Raw genomic sequence first — 14,485 nt, forward strand, 5'->3', positions numbered from 1 at the left:
CCGGGCGGCGAGGCCTGGGCGCCTGGGAGGTGGTGGGAAGAGGCCTGTGGCCTCTGGTCTCCCAGGGCCCTGAGCCTGGAGTGGGTGCTGTGCGAGTGTGGCTCAGGGCACATGGCGTGTCTGCGTGTGCGAGCAGCACGCACGGGTGCACACACGGTGGCAGCCTCCCTCCCTGCAGGGCACATGGGCTGGCCCCTGGGTCACATTCGAGAATCTGGTCCAGTGCTGCCCACAGGCCTCCTGGGACCAGGACACTGCCTGTGACAGACACCAAGCCCCGCCCCCGGGGCCTGCCCCTCCAGGAGCCGCACGCAGACCATGCAGTTCCTGATCAGGTGGGAAGACCTGGGGACAGGGAGAGGCCTGTAGCTAGGTCTGAGCCTCACTCTGACGCCTCCTGGCTGTGCCACCTCGGGTGCTGGTCCCGCTCTAGGCTGGGACTTCCTGTCTGGACATGTGGCTGGCACGCTGCCCTCGGGGAGAAATCAGTGCCGTCACCCACCTAGTGCACAGCCCAGAGCAGACCCTCAATAAACGTCAGCTTCCTTCCTTCTGAGGCGGGACCGAGGCTTGTGCTGAAGGTGGGTGGGGGCGAGAAGGCAGCCACAGCCTGGGCCTGCGGCCATCCCCACCCTGCAGAGGGGCACTGCGTGGGCGGGGGTGGGGTGGGGTGGGTAGGAGGTGTTTCCGGGCTTAAAGTCAGTCAGCCTTGTCTCTTCAGACAGCCTCCCGCCCCCCAAAAATGGTTTTTCTGGCTCCTTCTGCCCGTATTTAAATTCCCTTTATGCGCCCAGGAAATATTTATTGAGCACAGTGCGTGCTGGGCCTTGTGCCGAGTGCTCGGTACAGGGTGGGAGCACAGGCCCGGGGACCCCCTTGGCACTCAGGGTGGGGACGGGGCAGCGGGAGTTGGCAGGAAGGACGCAGCACTCGCATGTACTCCTTGGGGAGTTAGGGGTCACGTTCTTGCTGATGATTTGTAAGTCCGATGAAATGTGAACTAAGAAGCCAGAAGACAGTTCTCAGCCATGTCTCGAAGGCACGTCCTGAGCACCATTTGCACAGGCGGTGATACAAACGCTGCATCTCGCACTCGCCTCACTCGTATTTTTTAAAAGAAAATGGACTGTTTTCCCCCTAAGAGCCTTGACCTTTAGAGGTGACTTTTCAAGACCATCCGGATGGTGAAGGCAGCTGGGAGGTGACTCAGAGGCCACTCTAGGGCCCTGAGGGGAATCCCCACCCAGCCTGGAACCCCACTGGGACCCCCGCCTGTCACCCTCCCTGGGCCGGACCGGGCTGCAGGGCCAGGCCTGAAGCAGACAGCTCGGGCTCGTCTCTCCTTTTGGGCAAGTCTGAGCTACACGTTGGTCCATCTGAAAGCTTCTCTGTGACTCATCTGTAAAACTGAGCGGTTGGGAAAAGTCACTGAGAGAACACACGAGTCCGTGGTGTGGAAAGTTCTAGAACATTATTCATCTGGATTAGGCTGCTTGTGGCTCGAGGGCAGCACAAATGTGAAACCACGGCTCCTGCATATGTGCGAACAGCCCGCACCACCCACCATCACCCTGGAGACACCTGAGCCAAGGTGGGCTGTGGTTTTCTCACCCTCTTGGGGGCAACAGGTTCTAGGAGCCACCTGGTCCCCTAATGCAGCTGCTCAGCTCTCCGCACACACAGCTGTGTGCTGGGGGAGGGGGGGGAAGGGGGAGGGGAACTCCTGGGTCCGACCGGGGCTCTGGCCTGAGCCAGACATAGCTCTTGACGGACTCCATCTTTGGCGGAGCTCAGATCATACACACGGGTGCAAAACGAAGACAGGAGCAGGCCCACTGGGAGGATGGAGGTGTAGGAGGAGTCCAGATGGCCGGGTGGTGGCTGGGCCTCCAGGCACACTGGTGGGTGAATATGGATGAGTGATGGAGAGACAGATGCAAAAGCTGGAAGAACTGTTCGATGGGTGGATGGAGATAAACAGATGCTAGAGACAAAGGTGATGGAGCCAATAGACGCTCCATGAGGGAAGGACTATTTTGTTCACTGTTTTCTCCTGTCTGCTACATAGGAGGCCCTCAATAAAGCCCGATTTGTAGCGTTTGCTCATTTCATGGTGTAAATACATCCACCATGGCCAATTTCAAGCACCAACGTCATGGCCACACATGGAACTGGGAAGGGGTGTGTACTACTGACTCTCTAAGCTGGGCCGGGCCGGCCCTGGGACGCCAGGGAGGGGAGCCAAGAGGGGCATCAGAGGGGAGGGTGGGGGCTACAGGGGGGATGTGCTGTTTGTTGGACTCTGAAAACCAAATAGGAATTGTTAGGTGCACCAGCCTCCGGGCAGCTGGAGGAGCCTGAGCAAAGGCCTGGAGGTGTGACCAAGCCCTGAGCACCTGGAGGTGGGGGAGGTGGTCTTTGTCACCCAAAGTCCAGGCCAGAGTTGCTAATGCCGTGCATTTAAGAGGGGGGAGGACTGGAGCAACACCCCTTGCACAGAAGCCACATGCTGCTCCGGGCCCAGCCCCTTTCCATCGCAGGCTCTGCAGCGAAGGAAGGTGTGGAATGGGCCGGCGACCTGCCTGAGGTCGCCCACTGAGTAAAGCTGAGTCAGAACCGGAGCTCTGGTCTCCAGAGCCCACGTCCAGCTCTTCCTCACTGTGCTCTGCTCATAGGGACTTAGGTCAAGAGGCAAGAAACTCAGCGGACACCTGTGGGTGCCCGTTGCTTCTCCCTGTGCAGCACCCTTATGGGGATGGCTGGCTCCAGCTGTGGAGTGGCTACGGACCCAGGCCTGGCCAACCGAGCAGCCCATCCCCTGCGGCCACAGTCCTCGTCAGGGAAAGACAGGTGGCCCAAGCCGGCCCATCCACCCTCTCCTGGGATTGCTGAGCTGCTGGGGCACCAGGAGGAAACAGGCCTCCCAGCACCAGGAAAGCGGACTTGGGAGATGGCGACATAGCCCTGGGAATCTCTCTTGAGCTCCTGGAGCCAGCCATGCCTGAAATCAGTCCCCTGGACCAGCGGTTCTCAACCTGTGGGTCGCGACCCCTTTGGCGGTCGAACAACCTTTTCACAGGGGTCGCCTAAGACCATCCTGCATATCAGATATTTACTTTACGATTCATAATAGTAGCAACATTACAGTTATGAAGTAGCAACGAAAATAGTTTTATGGTTGGGTCACTACATGAGGAACTGTATTTAAAGGGCCAGAAGATTGAGAACCACTGCCCTGGACCTTGAGGTACGTGAGTAGGGAAGGCCCCAGGCCATCCCCAAGCTCTCCCCAGAATGCTCTGAGCCTGACGCGGCCCCTGCCAGGATTGGAAGAACCCCAAACTCCAGCTTCACGCCCTTCCCCCCTCGAGTCACCGGGAGCTCTCAGCCGTGGCTGCCATCCGGCTGTCCCGGACGCCTGCTGTGAGAGGGAGGGTGGGGGCAGGGCGGGGGGTGAATCAGGCCTGGCCCTTCACGTTACCCTTGACTAAGGAGGCCCAGAGGGCAGTGACCTGCCCAGAGTCACCGGAGACTGAGCACCTCACTCCGGTGCTGGGCTCCTCTCCGCCTCCTCCTGCCGGAGGGAAGGCCTCTTCCCTACTCCCATCCGGGACGCGGTTCCCTGTCTGGCTGCTGGCACCCTGTGCTCAGCCCTTCCCGGTCCATCCCAGCGACACTGGCCCCAGATGCACCATGGGAGTCAGGAAGAGGCCTTCCCGGGGAAGGTGAAAGGGTGAGCACATGCATTTCCGTCCCAGGAGCCCATTCATCACATCAGGAGTCAGAAGTCTAAGTTCTCAGCAGAGAGGGACATGGAGAGGAAACGAGAGGAGTCGAGATTTTGCTCACACGTCACCTCAGTGGGACCTGCACCGGGTCCCTTACTCAAAACTGCAGCACCCACTTCCCTGGTTTTGGTTTTCCCCACACTTATCGTCTTTACTCTGTCCCACTAGTGCAGGGGTTTTACGTTATTCACTGCTGTTTCAGAGTCTAGAATAGTGTGGCACGTAGCAGGCACTAAAAAATATTGAATGAGTGAATCAATAGCAGGGCAGTGACTGAAAGGCAGTGGGCTGGGAGGCCCCAGACCTAGGATGCCACAGAAAGATGAAGACGGGTCTCCTTGGGAGTCTGTAATGGAACGAGCCCCTCCCGCACTACTCATCTTCTGGGGCAGCTGTGAGTCTTCCCCATCCGTACTGGCAACAAATGTTTTTTTTCAAAAACTGATGGCTCCAGAGGAAGACCCTTTGCATTCTGCTACGTGGGGATCTCCCAGCATAATGCTGGCTGCCTACCCCAGGGTGAACCCTGTCCCTGGAAAGTGGTGTCACAGAGGCGAGGCGGCATTTGAGGCAGCAAGTCTGAGCTGGAAAGCCAGCAGATCCACTTCCAACTCTGCAGAAATTACTGGGCCTCCTGGGGCCTCAGTTTCCTCAGACGTGAAATGGGTACACTGATTGGACATACCTTTTTGTATGCCTGCCTGTTGAGACAAGTGCCAGATACAGTGTCTGGCACATTTCAAGTAAGAAAATGTTACCACTTTGTCAAGATTTTTTGTGGGAAAATCACACCACCCCGTCAGCTTTTACTGAGCTCAGCCTACAGCCTGGACTAAGGTGAAGCAGCAGGAACAGGTGCTGGGCTGCTGCTCTGCTGTCCAGGCGACTCCACTTTCCTCTGCCGGCGCTGTCGGTGGCTTACAGAGGTGGCCCTAGACCATTGCCACAGCCATCCTCTGCGATGGGGACATGGTAATGAGGACCAAGGTGAACTGGCAGGTTCTTTTCTTGAATTCAACAAGGGCTGGCTTCTCCTTGGATGGGTGGCCCCGCACTGGGCCCTGGGCAGTGCAGGTGGTGAGGTCACTAAGGCGGGGGCGGGGGGGAGATCACATGGGTGCACACACCCCCACGCACAGATACACACATATAGGGAGACATACACATGCACACGCACATGTGGAGAACCCCTGGCAGAGTGGGTCGAAGGCCTAAGGGAAGGATGGGTGGTCAGCGGAAGAGAGAGGGCAGAGATCACTCAGCCCAGGGGCGTGGGCAGCCTGAAAGGAAGAGGGCGCGGAGGCTGGCAGCAGCAGGAGGAATGGATGGAGGGAAGGAAGGAGGGAGGGGGTGGCTGTGGAATGCGCAGAGGTCGCCATAGGAAAGCCCCATCGCTTCACTTGAGGTGCATCCTCACCCCATGTCCAATCTCCCCACCAGCTGCCTGAAGTGCCCCCCACCTGGGGCACGGGTAATCTTTAAAAACAGTGTATCTCTGAACAAGAATGAGGTTTGAAGTTTTGTAATTTGAATGAATTCCTTGGAATTTTAGGGTAAGTGGAATTTTTAGCAGGACTTTGCATGTGCGGGCACTCGGTGCTCTTCAGCCCCTCTGCCCTCCTGGGAGGGAGACACTGAGTAACGAACGTTCTGGAATGCGAACGTCAAGATGCCCAACCTACCTTCCTTCTAGCACACGACGCATTCCCAGATCACCAGCATTGGCAAGTATTTGATGTTTATAAAGCAGACCACATCCATAGTCCTACTTGACCTGGAAAAAATCACCCCCAACGCTGCCCTTTCACACTTGAATAAAAGTGACAAGGAAGAAAAAAATAATGCTAAGACTTGGCCAGGCTTTGGCTGTGCTGGGTTCACCCTCAGGACTCCAGACTCCATGTTCCTGTCCCTGGCCTTGGAGTCAGGCCTGGAGGGGCCAGGTCCTGGGGGAGGGAGGACAGCAGCACAGGCCGCACGGCCGGCCAGGCCAGTGCCACAGGTCAGACGTGCACAGGGGGCTGGCTGTGTAAGGAACGGACGCTTCAGTGGCTGAGGCCAGACCCAGGTGGGCCGTGCTGACTGGGGTGTGGGGGGCATGTCCCAACTTCTGACCTAAAAAATGTGAAACCAATACTTTAAAATGCTGGCAACGAAAACAAAAGAGCTTCCAGGGACCAAACCCATGCCCAGGCCTGCGAGCTCGGCCCCATGGCCCGGTGGGCCCGCCGCACACCTGCATGGCTGCTGCCAAGGAACAGCCGGGCCCGCTGGGAGGCGGGCGGTGCAGGTGGCCGTGCTCAGCCACCGCTCCCTCTCCTCCGGTTTCACGGGGAACACCCACTCCCAGCTGTGCAGCAGCTGGAGACAAGGACTCCCCCAGGAACAGACTCTCAGGAAACACACAAAACTGAATGTATTTTACTTCACTGTAATTGAACAATAAATAAACACATGCCAAACGATTTTTCTTTCTTTTTTTAAATGAAGAAAGATGTTGAAAAGTGAAACAAACCCCAAACCTACAGAATCTCTGGGTTTCTTGCCAGCAGGAGGGCGTGCCCACCCAGCTGGAGGCCTGCCAGGGGGCGTGCCAGGCTAAAAAGGGGCCTGCAGGCTCCTCTCTGGGCGGCCAGCCCCAGCCCCAGGGGTCAGACGTCCTGCCTGGACAGGAGTCAGTCTCTGAGGGGCCCGGGTGGCAGGGCACACAGCTCTATACTGTGACATGTCCCCACAAGGCCCCGGTGTTCAGGGGCACTTGGGCTCCTGGGAGCCAGGGAGTTTGCCGTGTGCTGGGATCTGGGACACAAGGTGTGCACGGACAGGGCAAACCCAAGCCCAGCGCTCAGGACCCCCACAGGCCAGCAGCTGACAACTCAGGTCCATACAGGAGGCTCGGGGCCCAAACAAGTAGCGCAGTTCCTCGATGGCCGACACCTCGGAGGCCTGTGGAGAAGTTTGCTGGGGCCTCTCAGACTCACACCACTCAGGAGGCTCCAGAGAGAACAGCAGGCAGCTCGCTGGCAGTGGAAATGTGTCTGCAGTGACGGCCGAGGCCCGGCAACAAGAGGGAGAGCAAGGGCAGGGGCCGAAGTCTCCGTGCAGCCGCTCCCTACAACTCCAGGGTTCCCGGGCCAGTCGGGCAGAGAGCAGGCAGGTGGCCTCTTCCTGAGTTCCAGGCCGGCTCAGGGAAGGCAGAAGGCCCCTCCCCAGGGGAGCTCGCCCCACCCCTGGAGGCAGCGCCTGAATGGGAGGGGCCTGGTGGCCACAGGTGCCTCACAGGTGGATCCACTTGTTCCAGTTGACCTCGTGGGGGAACACACGGCCCAGCCGGAGGGTGCAGTCCAGCGTGGGCTCATAGAACGCCATGCAACTCTCGCTCAGGCTGGAGGGCGGCTCGGCCTCTTCCACTACGGGTTTGGAGAAGAGCGAGACGGCCGTGGGCTTTAGCAAGCGCTTCTTAATGCAGCCAAGGTGTTCCAGGCCCTGGAGAACCAGACACACAGCATGAGAGGCGCATTTGTGGACACGTCTGCTCCTTCCCAGACAGGGGACACCTGCATTGGCCTTGAGTGACAAGTAGGGACATATCAGGAGGCCAGAGAGAGAACGGTGTGACCAGCATTCCCTGGGCCAAGCTGCTTCCAGATGGGGCTTTGTTTGGCCGACACATGCTTCAAGGCTCAAGAAATTCCGGTTTCCATTTGTGGGGAGCTGGAGCCCCTGGGCACACATGGCCGTGGGCACGAGGTGGCGATGGGGCCCGCGGGGACACAGCTGCCCCCAGGAGGCTGAGGCATGTCTCCAGCTCTCCCTGCCACCCATGAGGGCTCGCCACTCGTCCACCAGGCTGCCTGTGGGCCGTGAGCTTGTGGCCCTCGCTAGAGAAAGGGTCAGAGATAAGAGCCAGGACTCCATGTTTAAGCTGAGCAGCAGCCTGGGGCTGGTGGAGGCCGCGGGGAGTGCCAGCCGGGACAGGGACCCAGGTGGCTGGGGGAAGAGTGCTGAGCAGAGCTCGTGCCAGGGTGTCAGAGGAAGGACACAGGTGTGGGGCTTGTTGCTGGCAGAGCTGCCCCGGAGGGCAGACCTCTCAGTGCAGGGCTGAGCGGAGGTGAAACACGTAACGGGGACACCCGGAGCAGGGGCTCTTCTGAGGAGCCTGGCGCTCTGCCAGGAGGACGGTGGGCCAATCTCTGCATCTGTCGCCCCATGTGGGTGGCGCTTTATGTGGCCGCCGCACCCACCTCCCCATCCCTCTGAGACCCCCGGGGGGGCGCACCTGGAGCAGCTCGAGCACGACGATGGGCTGCAGGACGCCCTGGTAGTGCTGCAGCAGGCAGCTCTCCGGGACGCCGGGCCTGCTCATGATGTGGTACAGCACGGCCTCCATCATGCCCTTGCACACCGGCGTGTTCAGGTGGCCGTCCACGATGCGCCACGGGCGGCTGATGAAGCAGACGCTCTCACAGTCCCTGCAGGGTGGGCAGCGGGCATCAGGCTTGGCGGGAAGGGGGACGGCCCGCTCACGCGGCCCCCGGTTCGGACGGGACACAGGCTCAGAGAGGTCCAGGGTCTGGCCCAGGTCACAGGCTGAGGATGGTCTACCTTCTGCTCTTCCCCCCCTTCCCTCCCACCTGGGCAGCGGGGTCCCAACCCCAGGGCCCAAGAGCTCCGGCCGAGGAAAGAACCAGTGTGGGACCTGCCCAGACTCAGCCGCAGCCACTGGCAGGGATGGAGAAGGGCTGACTTCCGGGTTTCCCTCTCCAGCTGGGCCTGGGCCAGCGGCTGCCTCCACCCAGGCCGGGCTCACAGAGGTCTCACTGCAGCTCTACTGTGTCATGTAGGGGCTTCCAGTCACACTTTCCTTAGACTCTAACCCAGTGACTGGTCTGCCACTCGGGCCTAGGTGTGGGACAGGCTCTGGACTGGCTAGACACCGGCTGTGGCTGGGCCCTGGGTGCACGGAGGCTGAGCTCTCGGGAGCCAGGAGCACACGCATCCCGTCAAGCTGAGGCCATGCACACAGTGGGGGCGCCCCTCACTGTGAGACAAACCGGATGCTGCACATGCCCAGAAGGTGGGCCCCGTCGCTGCAGGGAGCACCTGCCTCGTCCCGCAGGGAGCCCGACCACCAAACGCTCCCACGCGTTTCCGTGTCCCCGGCCGAGAACCCCTGTGCTGGGCAAACCCGATACTGTGACAGGCCGTCATGTTGTCATTACTGTGGCCTCCTGTCGGGGACCCTAAGGACACGCTGCCCAGTCACTGCTGTGCCAGGCTTCCTGACTCTGGGCCACTCACCGTGCTGCCCGGGAGACACTGCCGGCCGCACCGCTCTCTGCCGAGCCTGACAGAGGGAAAGGACGGGAGACTTCAGAGGGTGGAGCCTCTCTCCCACCCCATTCACTCGACCAGTACCCCCGGGCTGAGGGGCGTCGCTGTGAAGGAAGGGACAATCCCATTCCGCACGGAGCCCATCCTCCAGTGGCGGCCACGGAGGCCGCAGCCAGGACCCCCAGAACCAAACTGGATGGACCGCGGGTACCTGGTTGGGTTTGTTCCCAGAGCCCAGCGGAGGCGAGTCACGCCTCGCCCTCCACCAAGAGCCCTGACCACAGAGCTGGTGTGTAAAGCCCTCGGAGAAACAGCCCCCAAACAAAACATCCCGACAAGCACCTAGGAGGCCCCTGCTGCGATGCGGACAGGGAAATGGCAGGGTCAGCCAGGGCCAGGCCTGAAGGAGGGGGGCACCCTCCTATTTCTGCCACTGCCCCTTCCACCGGGACGCGGAGAGCCTGCTCCAGGGCCACCAGCCTCTGCCGGGACGCCCAGGCCTGCCCAGGAGCTGCAGAGCCCCTGCCCTCTAGTGGAAGCACTCAGTCCTCTCCCTCCAGGTGAGCCGATGGAAGCTGAAGTAAAGGTTCCAGGTCTTGGAGGACGGGCAGGCCCAGGGACAGAGAATGGATGGGCAGGGGGCCAGGGAGTGGAACAAGATTCTGTACCTCTCGCGTCTTCCGAACCCTCTGGAAGCTGGGCCTGACAGCTCAGCTGCTCTTGGCCTGTGGAGCCGGGTACTCCGACTCCCTCCTGGTCCTCCTGTCTGGCTTCTGATGCTCCTGGGAGGGGGTCCCCTGCACCTGTGTCTTCAGGAGCTACAGGAAGAGCAGGTGCCGGCGTTTCTGCCCCCTCCTCTGCCCTGGGGCTCGGGCCCAAGCGCACGTCCTGGAGCGTGGGCCTCTTGGCTGGGGGCCCCTGGGCACTCTCGGGGTCGCTCTCCCCACGCGGAATGACCGGGTCGGTGCTGGCCCAGCTGGCACGCCTCTTGCTGCCCTGGGAGCCCTGAGAAGGTGGTGCCTGCCTCTCAGGGTCGTCCTCGCCGGAAGGCCCCTCTGGGGGTCTGGCCTGGGGGTCTTCTCTTTGAGTTTCCGTGTCCTCGTCTTTCCCTCTCAGCCGCACCGAGTGCAGGAGCCAGGGCTGGGCAGAGGCCATGGTCACCAGGCGAACGGAGTTGCCGCCGACTTCCAGCACCTGATGTCGTTCCAAGAGGTCCTAGGAAAAGCAGGGGACACGCTGGGTCTGGGCGGGACCCCAGATCATCAGGGTCTGTGTCCCCTGCCTGATGTCCAGTGTCCTGATCAAGTGCCCAGGGCCATCAGGCAGACAACGCGAGGAGGAGGCGGGGCCTCCAGCCCCAGGCAGCCACCAAGCGGGCCGTGTGGCCCTGGGGCAGTCCCTTCCCTCTCTAGGCTGTGTGCCTGTTTGTAGAACAGGTCAGATGCGTGAACTGCACCCTCGAACCTGATGTGACATTACAGGTCTCCTGCTGGCCAGCGTCCTCCCACAGAAGTCAACGCTCCGAGCGTCACCAAGTTCTGCAAAACCCACTCTTGTTCCACAGGAACAACAGCCCCCTCGTCTTCTCCTGTGCCCTCCTCCCAAGTCCTTGTCCTTACCCAGGAGCTGCACCCTTGGAGTGGCACAGGGTGTCACCATCTTCTTTTACATTTTCTATTAAAAACCCACAATTTGGGGCTCACGGATTTGCCTGGAACCACCTCTATCAGGCCTAGTGGGTCTGGGGAAGGTCAGCAGTGGGCACTCGCCCTCGGGCCTCTGGGCCAGGCACCAGGAGCTCAGGGAGTCCCCTGAGCCATCCCGCCCCCCGCCCCCCAGGCTCCAGATGCACCAAAACGCCCATGAATAAGCGAACCTCAAGGACAGCAGTTGTCACCACCTCTCCCTTCTGAACTCGTACGCGTTAGGACTTGTTTGATAACATGCTACGGCCTTCCTTCTCCCCCTCCCCCAGGACACTGCGAGGCAGGCGTCTCGGAGACATCACCACTGCCTCCCACTATGGACAGTGCGAGGAGGGCAGCAGGCCCCACGGCGCTCCATTGCAGAGGCCCTTCTGTTGCGACAGTCTTGGGTTTAAGGGTCACTGAAGCTAATGGGTCCCAGCAGGTCAAGTGGTGAGAAAAGGGCTCCAGCCAGGTGGGCTGAAGGAGCAGGGCCCGGTGTGGACAGACCTCTTAACATTCAGGAGAAGCTGGCTTATAGGCCAATCTCCTATTTTTAAATGGTGACAACGAATTCAAGTTTTTAAAACATTACACGCTACGCCCCACACTCAGCGCACCCGCAGTGTGCCCCTGGCCTGTGAGCCGCAACTAGTGCTTCGCCGGCCCCAGGCTACCTGCGAGCAAGCTCACCTGCACGTAGTCTGTGAAGGTCTTGGCGCGCTCACCATCCGCCCTCTCAAAGGCGGAGAAGCGTCTCCTCAGCTCCGCCTTGTCCACCCCAAAGCATCCCGTGGCCGCGATGGCCGCCTGGACCTCCAAGGAGGCAGACACGTCGGCGGGCTTATAGCCAGACAGCGCCACCTGGTGCACAAACTCTTCCAAGCTGCAGGTGTCCTCCCGGCGGTGGATCAGCCTGGTGAACGTGCCAGGGAGGCAGGAGGTTCCCACGGCCAGCTCTTCCAGAGCAGGGGCTGCAGAGACAGGAGGACGAGGGTCAGCCCGCCCCAGGCTGGCGCGTCAGTGGTACCGTGTCAGGGCAGCTCCACCGCAACTCGCCGCTCCCAAACCTTCACGGTGGGCACGGTGGGCCCGGGCAGTCAGGTCCCTGCGACATGCCCCTGGGTCCTTGACTGCAGCCACCAGGGCTGGGTTCCTGCGGGGCCAGTATAATTCTCCTGCTCAAGACTCAGAGGCGAGGCGGGGTCCGAAAACTGTGACCCCAACCTTCTGGAGGGAGGTCCTCAACTCGCTGGCCCTGGGCCCCACCCTTCCCGACACTGTGCTCACAGCCCCTCAGAGCCTGAGAGAGACTCGGACCTTCCGTTAAGTCCCTGCTTTGCGTACACTAGCCGGGCTGCTTCCTGCTGCTTCCTGCGAAGGTGCCTCTGCTAAGACCAGTCTGAGCTCAGCTCTACCTGCCCGGGTCCAGCTCCAGACAAAGCACAGGACACTGACTGTGGTTATGAACCAAAGGTAACACCATCCACCTCAATTCGTGAAAACAAAGAAGGTCAGACAGAGACAGGAAAGGGGTGGGAAGGAGGACGAGACATGCAGGGAGGGAGGGCCCTAACATCCTCGCTTTATGCCAAGGGGAGAGACTGCCTAAAGTTGAGGGTACAGGAAACAGAGGTCCAAGTCAGTTATTTGAAGTTTCAAAGGTAATCAGTGGAAATAAGAAGAAGTCTAAAAATGAGTAAAGGAGGTGAGAGATAATGAAATGTAAGGGGAATACTCATTTTTCATACCAATGCATCATTTAGTTACAAAGGGAACCAGAAGAAGAACTAAAGACAGAAACAGAGAAAAAGCTGCCCGGCCTAACAGGCCAGGCCTGGGGCGTGGGGGCAGGGCTGGGAGCAGGTGCATGGGCGATGGCGAGAGAAGGCAGCGCAGCTGGGGCCCCACTGACTGGCCGCAGGAAGGCACCTGGGAAACGTGCTTCTCGAGCTGGCCAACAGGCTGGGAGGCGCTTTCCTTCTGCGTAGCCCTGACCAGCTTGGCCTACAGAGCTGGGAGGTGGGCGTCATGGCCTGGGGCCCGGCTGGGCCAGGGGCAGCGCTCACCAGGGGACCTGAGCTGGGTGGCGTGGGGCAGCACTTACCAGTGGACCTGAGCTGGGTGGGGTGGGGCAGCGCTCACCAGGCCCCCTGAGCTGGGTGGGGTGGGGCAGCACTTACCAGTGGACCTGAGATGGGTGGGCTTGGGGTTGCAGCGGAGCCGGAACCTCACGTGGCAGGAGTTCACCACGATGCTGTCGTTGGGGTTGAGGTTTCGGGTGCTGACGATGCCGGGGGCACAGTAGCCCTTCATCAGCAGGTAGTTGGTGTGGGAGGCCTGGGGGGCCTTCACCTCAATGCTCCGGCGCTTGCCCCCCGGGTCTTCGTCCAAGTCTTCCTCTTCGTCCTCATCCTCTTCCAAGGCGCCGTCCTTCCCCAGGCTGGGAGAAGAAAGTGCCCCGATGACCGAGCGCAGGCCCTGCCCACCTGCTGCCCTGCTTCCCTCCCGGGCACACAATCCCAGCAGACAGTGCCTGTGACCAGGCCTGAGCTACAGCCGTGGTCCCTGTGGACACCCCTGGCCATTTGCAAGGCTGTTCCTTTTGCCGGAAAAACCTTTCTAGTCTCTGTCCACTAAAATGCCTACTTCCCATTAAATCCCAGTTCAGCTATTACACCATCAAGGAACTTGTGCCACTCCCTCCTTCTCTGTCAACCCTTCTTGCCACTATACCATGTCCTCCCCCCCTTTGGCACAGCCGTCATGCCCCTGGCTCCCCTGGTGCCAGCCGCCCCAGCAGAAGGCCTGCATTGATGTGGAACTGGAATTACCAGTCTGAAGGCATCACTTATGCTCTGCCGGCCAGCGCCCAGTGCTGACACAACACGGGAAAGCCAGCACGTGCTTGTGGCATGAATGCAGACCAGGTGACCGAGCAAATAAAAGTGCAGACGCCACAGGGATGAGGAAAAGACGGCCGAGGCGCAGCCCTTACCTCTTAATGACCTCGTTCTCCACCATTGAGCTGTCCACCACCACGATCTGCTCGGGGATCCTGACATCCACGGAAATGAGGCCCAAAGAGAAGAGGCTCAGGGCGGCCACACAGTGTCCTCCAGGGCCGTCCAAAGAAAATGCCACCAGGTCATCTGGGGAGTCGTTACTATCCTGGTCTTTGAAGGAAAAATTATCAGGCTGGTCCAACTTGCCAGCGGCCCGGATCCTGTTGAAGAACTGGAACGATTCGGTGCAGATGGTGCTAGGAAATCGCCACGTAAAGATCCTACAGACAGAAGGGAGGGCCTTGCTGAGGACGGGGTGGGAGCCCTCACCTGGAAGCTGTGCGCATTGCAGACCACTGTGGTCCAAACACACGCTGCTTCCCTTCTCCTCAAACGACAGCACCGCACTTCAGCCCTAGGCATCCCTCCTCCCCACTCACCTGAGCACCTTCAAGGCAGGCCACTTCTTCTCATCTAACTCTGTGCCTCCCAGGCACTCACTACACAAGGTGCCAAATTGGGGCGATGATGTACTTTTTGTAATAATCTTTGCACAAGGCAAGCCCTGAACCACACAGAGAGGAGGGGACATGCGTGTGCTCAATCCCGTCTCCAAGGGCGACTGTGGAGAGTCAAGCCCTCGCCTCTGCCCAAAGTCAACCTTCCAAGACTC

General features: G+C 60.1%; 1 protein-coding gene across 1 annotated transcript in view; it reads right to left on the reverse strand.

Annotated features, from left to right (window-relative positions):
- Positions 1–6,193: 6,193 nt before the first annotated feature.
- GTF3C1 (general transcription factor IIIC subunit 1) overlaps positions 6,194–14,485 on the reverse strand; it is an 86,010-nt gene continuing 77,718 nt past the window's right edge. Inside the window, exons 32-38 of the mRNA XM_006756869.2 lie at positions 13,806–14,093; positions 12,991–13,250; positions 11,501–11,781; positions 9,791–10,337; positions 9,090–9,135; positions 8,068–8,260; positions 6,194–7,274 (exon numbers count right to left, since the gene is read on the reverse strand). Of these exons, the coding sequence (XP_006756932.1) occupies positions 7,065–7,274; positions 8,068–8,260; positions 9,090–9,135; positions 9,791–10,337; positions 11,501–11,781; positions 12,991–13,250; positions 13,806–14,093 (1,825 nt within the window). The 3' untranslated portion in view covers positions 6,194–7,064. The remainder of the gene's footprint in view (positions 7,275–8,067; positions 8,261–9,089; positions 9,136–9,790; positions 10,338–11,500; positions 11,782–12,990; positions 13,251–13,805; positions 14,094–14,485) is intronic.

Source organism: Myotis davidii, unplaced genomic scaffold (genome assembly GCF_000327345.1).
Source record: "Myotis davidii unplaced genomic scaffold, ASM32734v1 scaffold934, whole genome shotgun sequence".
Lineage (NCBI taxonomy): Eukaryota > Metazoa > Chordata > Mammalia > Chiroptera > Vespertilionidae > Myotis > Myotis davidii.